The 10439-nt window shown below is 47.1% G+C and overlaps 1 protein-coding gene across 1 annotated transcript; it reads left to right on the top strand.

Moving 5' to 3' along the window:
* The first annotated feature begins 12 nt into the window (after nt 1–12).
* LOC136565476 (uncharacterized) lies at nt 13–10370 on the top strand. Its single transcript, XM_066564080.1, has 9 exons — nt 13–98; nt 251–332; nt 1482–1635; nt 2244–2389; nt 5374–5550; nt 6571–6684; nt 7901–7987; nt 8802–8949; nt 9315–10370. The coding sequence occupies exons 1-9, from the start codon at nt 88–90 to the stop codon at nt 9344–9346; spliced, it is 951 nt and encodes a 316-aa protein (XP_066420177.1). The 5' UTR covers nt 13–87; the 3' UTR covers nt 9347–10370.
* The last annotated feature ends 69 nt before the right edge of the window (nt 10371–10439 follow it).

The following is a 10439-nucleotide window of genomic DNA, read 5'->3' as shown; positions in this document are numbered from 1 at the left end:
CGTGCCGGGGAAGTGACGCGGAGCGGGCCGGCCCCGGAAGCGCAGCCGGGACCCCTCTGCAGCCATGTAGGGCCCGCGGCCGCCGCCATGGACGGCAGGTACGGGCGGGCCGGGCCGCACCACGCGCGGCGCGGGGGCGCCTCCCCGCGCTCCCCCGGAGGCGCCCGTGTTGGGGATGGGGGGTCGCGGGCGGTTCTCCCCCGCGGTGGGGGTGGTACGGCCCCTGACGGCCCCGCTCTCTCTCCCACAGCGGCGCCGCGACTGCGGCGGGGCCGAGCCTGCCCAACCTCACCCCGCGGCACCGGCAGCTCATCCCCACGCCCTGCGGCCCCGTGAGTACATCGCCGCTGCTGCGGGCGGCTTGCCGCTGTCCTCCGCGCTTCTCTGCCCCGGGGGTGGGTGTGGAAAAACATGGCTTAAATCCGCTTGCTAAGTTAGGCGGAGCAGGGAGGTCCGCTCGCCGGGGCTTGGCACACCTCTGCTGACAGCACCGTGGAGTGTCCTGAGCTGGAAGGGACCCTCAGGATCATTGATCAGCTCCTGGTCTGCTCAAACACTCCAAAATCCCACCCTGGGCACCCCTGACAGCTCCTGGGACCCTCAGGATCATTGATCACCCCAAAATCCCACCCTGGGCACCCCTGACAGCTCCTGGGACCCTCAGGATCATTGATCACCCCAAAATCCCACCCTGGGCACCCCTGACAGCTCCTGGGACCCTCAGGATCATTGATCACCCCAAAATCCCACACTGGGTACCCCTGAGAGCTCCTGGGACCCTCATTATCATTGATCACCCCAAAATCCCACCCTGGGCACCCCTGACAGCTCCTGCAGCCTCTGTGCCCATTCCTGGGCAGCCTGGGCAGTGCCCAGCACCCTCTGGGGGATGAACCTTTCCCAAAATCCATCCTGAGCCCCCCTGGCCCAGCTCCAGGGGTTCCCTGGTGTGTCCCTGTCCCTGCAGCCCCTCAGGTCCCCCTCAGTCTCCTCCAGCTGAACAAACCCAGTGTTAAATCTCTGCCAGGATCTTGCTCCACCTGAAGTATTTTAATAAAATAAGAGAAGGACTTTGCCTTCCTGGGAACGCTGACCCTGTATTTACACTTTTCTAAAAGTGAAAATGTGGGAAAATGTTATTTCTGACAGGCGTGTATGTGGGCAGTGTCCATGTGGTGAGCTCTAACACTGCGGCCTGTGAGGCACAAAGTCAGGCTGTGGGTATAACTTTATTTCATAATTAATCTCAGCCTAGATAGTCCTGGGTATAAAACAGGACGATCTAGGCTGAGATTCATTATGAAATAAAGTTACACTTCCCCCTTCCTCAGCAGTTTGGGAGTTTCAGTTCAATAGTGGAGTTTCTCTTCCCAGAGGAAACCCTGCCCTGTCTCATTTACCCCACTCGCCTCATTGTGACTTTTAGGAATATCAACAAGTTCATTCTGTGTGATGTGGTAAAGAATTTTCTCCCTTTACAGATAAAACCATGCTCAGAGCTCTCATTCCCTGTGAAGATCTACTTCTGTGTCACTATTTTGTCCCTGCTGAGTGTCATAGGGCTGACCATCGAGACTCTGGTGCGCCAGGCTGAGGAGGATTTCACCATTTCCTTTATTCAGCTGGTTGGAGCTGGTAAGAAACCCAGTTTGGGTGGAGGAAATAATGAAAATAATAATGAAAATTAAAATAGTAAAAATAATGAAACAGTAATGAAAATAATGATAAAAATGAAAATAATGAAAATGATAATGGAAACGAAAATAATGAAAATGAAAATAATAATAATAATAATAGTGAAAATAAAATAATGAAAATAATAACGAAAATAATAATAGTGAAAATGAAAATAATGATAATGAAAATAAAATAATGAAAATAATATTGAAAATAATAATGAGAATAATAATGAAATATAATACTACTACTACTAATAATAATACAATCTTGTGATCAAGCAGCAACTGAAATTTCTTATATAAGAGATACTGGATGTTCAGATTAATAATAACAATAACAATAATAATAATAAGAAGAAGAAGAAGAAGAAGCAACTAATAATACCTAATTATTTAGTTTCTTGTGTGCTAAACACAGCAGGGAGTGTTTTACTGACCTGACTGGAGCCCCTTGGTAAGAGCCAAGACCGAGGAGCCTCAGGGCCGCTCTGGGCCTTGACTCTGGTGCAGAATTGGGAGTTTTGCCCCTGTTTGAGCTGGCACTGACGTTGCCTCTCTCCCCAGTGTTCTGTGTGTACTATGTGAGCAGGGGCATCCTGCAGGAGAACCGCCAGGAGCTCGTGGTGTTCGTGCTCTCCATCCTGCTGCTGATGCTGCGCTCCATCATCAACTTCACCCTGCTCCCTGCTGGCCAGAAACACCAGCTCCTGGTCAGTGCCTGCTCCTCCTCAGCTCTGCCTTCCCAAACTGCCTGGGGCTGGAAATGCAGCATTGGGAAGGCAGGATGGCTGTGGTAACACAGAGCATATTTTATTTTATATAGATAGATTTATTCATTTATTATATATTTATATATAAAATCAAATATTATATATATATAAATTATTCTATATTAAAAATCAATTATTTTAATTATCTATTACAATTTTTAAAATCAATTATTATATATTTTAATGCACATTACTACATATTATTATTTTATTGTATATACTAATAATTATCTATACTATATATAGTATTTTGCATATGATTATTATATTTACCTATGTATTATATTCATATATGATATGATAAATATCATATTATATTCATATTATATATGATATTTTAAATATTTGTTTTACTATATATTATATATTATTTTATATTTTATTTATATATTGCATTTCTAGGATTTTGTTTATTTATTGTATATTATTATTATTTACATCTATATCTATTACTATATCTCATATATGAGATATAACAGATATATATCTATTGCTATATCCCATATATAAGAAATATATATTGTATATAATAGAAATATATATAGATAGAAATATACAGATAGATCTGATAGATAGAAATATATATATTATATATTTGTATTTATTTGTAGTTTTTGCATTTAAATGTTTGTATTTGAAATACAAAATTTGGTGGGGGTTTTGTGTTTATTTTTGTATTTTTGTGGTTTTTATGTATTCATGTATTTTTGTTACTGATAACAGAGAATCAGGCTTAGTTATCCCTACTGCACAACAAAACATGCACAGCCACAACTGCAAATCTTCTCTGAGCTGATCTCTGAGTTTCCTTATGGCAGCACCCAAAAATAACAGAAATATCAAAGAATTACACAAAATTACTGCAGAGTTTGTCCTTTACTTCACCTGCCCTCCTTCAGCTCTCCCTCCCTCTGTGAAGTGTCTGGCTGAAGTAAACAAACCTAACCTAGGCTAGGCATTACCCTGGGCTCTTAAATGGGATTTATGAGATTTCTGGGAACCTGCAAGGAAAGTGATGCCACCCCAGGTTATCTTGTTTGCATTTCATAGCAGTAAAATTCATTAAAGGACTGTTTTCTAACCCTTACTAAGCTTTGGCATTAAATTCCCCCTTGCTGTGCTTCTAGGAAGTGCTTTCTCTTTATCCCATATTTCTCCAAAAGCTGTGAAGTCATCCAAAAATTACTGTTCAGAAATGGCAGGGAGAGGGAGCAAAGCAGCTTTGCCAGTTCATTTTCTTTATCATTCATTTTCTTTATCATTCATTTTCTTTATCATTCATTTTCTTTACCATTCATTTTCTTTACCATTCAGTTTCTTTATCATCCAGTTAAACACACTTTACCTGCAGCAGGCTGGGTTGGTCAGGCCAATAAGGAAAAGGCATCAAAGCAATGCAGGTTCCTTTTAAGATGTACAGCCAAGCCATCAGTTTAAGTATTAAACAAGAACTTCAAAGTAAAGCCTGCTATGGATGTGAAAAGGAATTTTAGGGTTTTTTTTTTTTTTACTGTTTTTTTTTTACTAACTGTAACTTGGATTACTGTAACTCTGCTTCCTGAGCCAGAATCATTTCTAGTTATCAATATTTTCATATCACTGTAACCTGTTGTATTTTTGAGACAGGGAAGGAGTGATGAATCTGACTCCATGTTCTCAGCAGGCTAATTTGTTATTTTATATTAAACTATACTAAAGAATACAGAAAGGATACTTACTGAATGCTAAAAAGATAAAAATGAAAACTCCTGACTGCAGTCCAGGCACAGATTGAGTCAAGGAGTGAAAACAGCTCCCAGCAGAACCCAACAAAAGAATCACCTGTGGGTACACAATCCCCAAACACATTCTGAAGGAGCACAACAGGAGAAGCAAATGAGATAAGGATTTGTTTTCCTTTTTCTCTGAGGCTTCTCAGCTTCCCAGGAGAAAAACCCTGGCTGAAGGGATTTTTCCAGAAAACATGAATGTGACAGTAGCCCTGAAGGACATTTTGCCACTTGAGCCTGTTCTTAAAGCAGGAATTTCCCTGCTAAAATTGTGCTTTTCAAACACATCAGTTTTGGGTTTAGGGGGAGCCTGGTGCTGATCAGATGCATCAAATCCAGTCCTAAACTGAGTGTTAATTCCAGCAGGGTGGATACAAAGAGCCACAAACCTGGGTTTGTTGGAATTCTGCAAGTCCAGCATGGAGAACCCCCTGTCCCCAGTGGGGAAGGGAACTCAGAGCCACTCTCTGTGAGGGGTTTGTCCAGGAGGGAACTCAGAGCCACTCTCTGTGAGGGGTTTGTCCAGGAGGGAACTCAGAGCCACTCTCTGTGAGGGGTTTGTCCAGCAGGGAACTCAGAGCCACTCTCTGTGAAGGGTTTGTCCAGGAGGAAGCTCAGAGCCACTCTCTGTGAGGGGTTTGTCCAGCAGGGAACTCAGAGCCACTCTCTGTGAGGGGTTTGCTCCAGCAGGGAACTCAGAGCCACTCTCTGTGAGGGCTTTGTCCAGGAGGAAGCTCAGAGCCACTCTCTGTGAAGGGTTTGTCCAGCAGGGAACTCAGAGCCACTCTCTGTGAAGGGTTTGTCCAGCAGGGAACTCAGAGCCACTCTCTGTGAGGGGTTTGTCCAGCAGGGAACTCAGAGCCACTCTGTGTGAAGGGTTTGTCCAGCAGGGAACTCAGAGCCACTCTCTGGGAAGGGTTTGTCCAGCAGGGAACTCAGAGCCACTCTCTGTGAAGGGTTTGCTCCAGGAGGAAGCTCAGAGCCACTCTCTGTGAGGGGTTTGTCCAGGAGGAAGCTCAGAGCCACTCTCTGGGAAGGGTTTGCTCCAGGAGGAAGCTCAGAGCCACTCTCTGGGAAGGGTTTGCTCCTCCTGTGTGTTCCCAGCTGGGTTCCAGGTGCCAGCCTGGTGCCAGTCCCTGCTTTTCCCCCCCTCAGGCCCGTTTTGTGCTGATCCTGCTGGTGGGCTCCTTCGATGTGCTCTGTGCCCTGCTCCTCGTGCAGAGCCAGTCCATGATGGCGTTCCGGGTGGGGGGAGCCCTGGAGAGCCTCCAGGCCCAGTACTTCATGCTCAACCTCTGCTTCTCCATGCTCACTTTTGATCTGCAGGCACAGGTACAGACATTCCCTTTTTTCCCTCTTCTTGATGATATCTTGGGCTGGCTGAGTTGAATTATTCCTTTCCAAAATCAACCCCTCTCTTACCTTTCTGATATTGTGCAGTGTTCACAGGGGGCTGAGGACGAGGGAAGAGGTGAGGATCTGACTCCATGTTTCAGAAGGCTTGATTGATTATTTTATGATATGTATTATATAAAAACTATACTAAAAGAATAGAAGAAAGGATTTCATCAGAAGGCTGGCTAAGAATAGAATAATAAAGAATGATACCAAAGGCCTGTGGCTGGGACAGAGAGTCGGAGCCAGCTGACAGTGATTGGCCATTAATTAGAAACAACCAACATGGGCTAATCAAGAAATACTAATTTATTAGATTTACCTGTTGCATTCCACAGCAGCAGATAACCATTGTTTACATTTGTTCTTGAGGCCTCTCAGCTTCTCAGGAGAAAAAAATCTTAAGGAAAGGATTTTTCAGAAAATATCATGGCTACATTATATTAACTTAATAATGGGTACATTATATTAACTTAATAATGGTTGTAGCTCCATGTGTTTGTCATAGCTTAGCTAAAATCCGTCAGAATGAATCAAAGTAGATTTCATCATTGTTCTGCACAAAAGGAGCTTATTTTGGGGGAGTTTACCCATTAAACAATTGCATCCAGGAGCTCCAACACACCCTGAAGAAAGCAAGGCCATTCCTGCCCATCCCAGCCTCCAGACTCCTGCACTGAGGAAATGATTCTGGAGTGGGAGAGGGGAACCCACCCAGCAGGGCAGTGAGACAGAAAATGAAATTACAGCTGGGGAAAGTGGGCCCAAGACCTGTAACTGCTGTAAGCACCCCTCATCCTTATCTTTGCTTTCCCTGCTCTGTTACACAGGGAATGATTTCTGCCCTTGCTCGAGGAATAATTCAGCTTTTAGACCCGAGCTGCTGTTGCAGGGAATTTGTGGCAGGTATTTTTTTTTTTCCCAAGAATGATTTCATGCAATGTTTGCCTCCCCCAGCTGTGCCTGTGCATCCTCCTGCTCAGCCTGCACGAGGTCACCCTGCTGCACAACATCACCTCGGCCACGGGCATCGTCTGGGGCTGCCTCAAGGTCACCGTGGGCATCACCGCAGTGAGTGGCAGCTGCAGGGACACAGGGACAGCCAGCCCCTGGCTCTGCCCAGGCCAGGGAGCCAGCACGGAGGGAAGCAGAGCAGCAGCAATAGTGAAGCCAGGTTTTGTTGCAATCTGTCTGAGCTGAGCACAGGGAGTGAAACAAAGTCACCTTGTCATTCTGAGGGATGGTTTTAGTCTCAGCCCTCGATCACTTCAGTGAAATCTGGAGGATCACACTGGATTCAATATTTCTGCCTCTCTGCCAAGGCTGGGTGAAGCAGGGAGCAATTCTCCAGGCCTTAAATCCTTAGGAAACGACACCAAAAAGATGAGGGGTCCTTTGTTGGGGCATCTCCTTCCAAGCTCAGGGACAGTTTCCAGGTTAACCTAAGGATTTGTGAACTTGAAATGACATTTGTCATGTCAGACTGAACCTCCTCTGAAATCCTGAGCCTCTCTTCCAAGAATGATTGCAGAATCAGGGCCAAAGTACATCAGATAGGGAGGGTTTTATTACCAGGAAGCAGTTGAGGGGTTTTTGGGGGTGGATGTTGGTTTAGGCTCCTGAGGTGTTTGCTTTAGCCTTTCACACCAATTCCTGACAGCTGAAGTACAGCTCCCTGTGTCTTTTGATGGCTTTCTTGCTAAAATTGTGCTTTTCAAACACATCAGTTTTGGGTTTGGGGGAGACCTGGTGCTGATCAGATGCATCAAATCCAGTCCTAACCCTGGCACAGTCACTGCTCCCAGCCCCAGAGGCTCAGCTGCTTTTCCTTCCTTTGCTCAGACCTGCCCTCCCAGCCCAGGGCTGCTGCAGCCCCTTTCTTCTTCCCCAAGCCCCTGGGGAATTGTGAAATTAAATTCTCCTGGCACTTCAATCCTCTTGCTTCTCCCACATTTCCCTCCTCAGTGACTGAACTTCTGTGTAGCAGAAAGAAAAGTGGGGAAAAAGCCACAGGGAGCTTTCAGTCTGTTACCTGTGAAAAGATTCACTGCTAGAGAAAATGAGTGTGCCCAGAGAGAAAAGCCATCATCACTCCTGGCCCAGCTCAGGGAAAACAGAGCCTGAATTTCCTGCTAAAAATCTCAGCTGGAGAAGGGAAATGCAGAGCAAAGCTAAAATTCAGAACTCAGCTTGGCCAACACTTGGAATGCTATGAAAAATCAACTCTATGTAGCTTTTGTAGAATATATAGCTCCTAAAAAAAGCTGTATCTCATCTTATTTTGCAGATTTTAAAAGAGCTGAAACCCCTGGTGTGGGTTTTCCTGGTGCAGAATGTGCCTGAGGTGGTTTATCTCATCTACCTGCTCTACACGGTAAGGGAGCAAGGCTGGGGGCTCTCACCCTCATCCTCCTCAGGGCCCAGGGCTGTTGCTTTACCCTTCCCTGCAGCTCCTGCTGGATTTCAAGGGAGCAGAGCCCATCCTGCCTCTCCAGGATCAACTTTCAGCACAGGGATGAAGTCAAAGTTGCTCCTGAACTGATGGGAGGGAGAGGCTCTGGGAGTCCCTGCAAAGAATGATGAGGGGAAAATGAAACAAATTCTTGTTCAAGATACAAAACTCCTCAGCAATGCCTCCCCTCCTTCACACAAGCCTCAGGTGGTGCCAGAGCATTCGACCAGGGCTCAGTTGTTGTGTTTTAAAGGATTTCTTAGCAGCACCCACAGCTGTTTGTCCTGCTGTAGCCAAAACAAGGCAGTGCAAGCCCAGCAAACCCCAGTTTGGGGCAGATTTTGGCTCGGTAACCCTGATAAAACCTTTATCAATGAACACCTCCCACAAGATGTGTGAGAGGAGGGCAGGGGGAGCCAGGCTGTCCATGTTGGGCAGGGCTGGAATGCTGAGAGGGGCCAGGGCTGCTCATCCCTCCCACCACAGCCCCAGGGATCCATTTATCAAATGCAGCTTCCCAGGCTGTTGGAGCTGGCAGGGCACAGCAGGACTCCCCACTGTCTGAACATCATGAAATCAGAAATCCCAATGCTTCCAAAGTGACTGTTGGGTTTTTCTTTTTCCTCTCCCCACAATTCCTACCTGGTGACTCCTGTCAGAAATCCCAGCTGCACGCTGTGGCTTCAGGGCTTTGTGGCAGCAGTGGTGATGCTTTGGTGTCTCCCTTTTCCTGCAGGTGATCAGGGAGTGGGGCAAGGGCAATTCTTACACCCTGGAAGCTGCTTTCATCACTGGCTCCTGCATTTCTGTCACAATAAAATCTGTTCTGTTCTGGGCCCTGCTTCACGTCTACCGCAGCTTCGGGCAGGGGCTGAGGGAGAGAAGTAAGTACCCAAAAATGCTCTGGGACAGTGGAGCCTGTTCTGCCCCACTCACAGGGAAACAGCCAGGAAAATCCTTAACAGATCCCAAATCAAGCAGCTCTGCAGCCCCAGAATTGCCAGGCTGCCAGAGCTCAGAGGTTTGGTGGGACAGATGTGGCTTTTCCACATCTGGAGAAAGCTGATGCCCGCCTGAGCAAAGCCTGCTGCTGTCCAAAGAATCACCTCAGTGTGAGCAGATCTGTTCACTTGCAGCATTTCTATCACACCCACAGGGAAGGGACACTGATGTGACACGACCCAAGGCTCCTTTCCCCAGGCCCCTGAGCCCTGCAGTGCTGCTGACTGAGCTCCCTCTCTTCCCACAGTGTTCTCCTCCTATGGAAGGATCGACTCCTGAGCCTCCCTGTGCAGCTCCCACGGAGCGGAGCCACCCCAGGAGCTGCTGCCCAAGGAGCTGCACTGGGGGTGGCCAGAAAGTGTCCCAGGATGGAGGGCAGGAAGGTGTCACACGGTTCTTGGAGCACTAAGGTGTCCCAGGATGGAGGGCAGGAAGGTGTCACACGGTCCTTGGAGCACTAAGATGTCCCAGCACAGAGGGCAGGAAGGTGTCACACGGTCCTTGGAGCACTAAGATGTCCCAGCACAGAGGGCAGGAAGGTGTCACACGGTCCTTGGAGCACTAAAGTGTCCCAGGATGGAGGGCAGGAAGGTGTCACACGGTCCTTGGAGCACTAAAGTGTCCCAGGATGGAGGGCAGGAAGGTGTCACACGGTCCTTGGAGCACTAAGGTGTCCCAGGATGGAGGGCAGGAAGGTGTCACACGGTTCTTGGAGCACTAAAGTGTCCCAGGATGGAGGGCAGGAAGGTGTCACACGGTCCTTGGAGCAGTGCAGGTGGGACAGAGCTTAAAAAGCAAAACCTGTTTGGGAAATTCCCAGCTGGGACCAAGCACCTTTCACTCCTTTCCCTGCTGTTTGGAAGCCCAGGGGTCACTCACCTGCATGTGAGTGGGGAATGCTGCTCCTTTCGGTGCTTTCTGCCTGCACAGACACAAACATGAAGGAAATTTGCACACCCACCTTGTGCACCTGGGTTCAGAAAGGGATTGTGCTGCCCAGCCTGGCTCTCCTGCAGAGCAGCTCCAGCCCTGCTGGTTTGGTGACAGTGCTGTCCCCTCTCTAAGGCTGCTTTTCCTCCTCTGCCTTCAGAACATTTCCATTATTTTTGGTTTTTGTTAACCCCAGCTTCACATGGAAAATACTCCCTGTAAGCTCACCCCTCCCTCAGTGTAACCAAGGTGCCATTTCATACCAGGGGGACTGTTACAATTAAGCCTTTAATATTGTAATTTAAAAGTTTGGTATTTCATTGACTGGAACCTTTAACTACTGGCTATTTTGTAATAAAGCATAAGCACAGTTTGTGTTTGGATAATTATTTCCCATGGAACAGCACCAATAAAATGGGAAATCCCTTCCAAAAGTGGACAG

Source organism: Molothrus aeneus, chromosome 21 (assembly GCF_037042795.1).
Source record: "Molothrus aeneus isolate 106 chromosome 21, BPBGC_Maene_1.0, whole genome shotgun sequence".
In the NCBI taxonomy this organism is placed as follows: domain Eukaryota; kingdom Metazoa; phylum Chordata; class Aves; order Passeriformes; family Icteridae; genus Molothrus; species Molothrus aeneus.
This window is presented reverse-complemented; position numbering and strand designations above follow the sequence as displayed.

Excerpts from the sequence above, each read along its gene's own strand:
- LOC136565476 (XM_066564080.1), top strand. Across the intron at positions 333-1,481 it reads TCCCCACGCCCTGCGGCCCC|ATAAAACCATGCTCAGAGCT; the intron begins GTGAGTACATCG and ends CTCCCTTTACAG. Across the intron at positions 2,390-5,373 it reads GCCAGAAACACCAGCTCCTG|GCCCGTTTTGTGCTGATCCT; the intron begins GTCAGTGCCTGC and ends TCCCCCCCTCAG.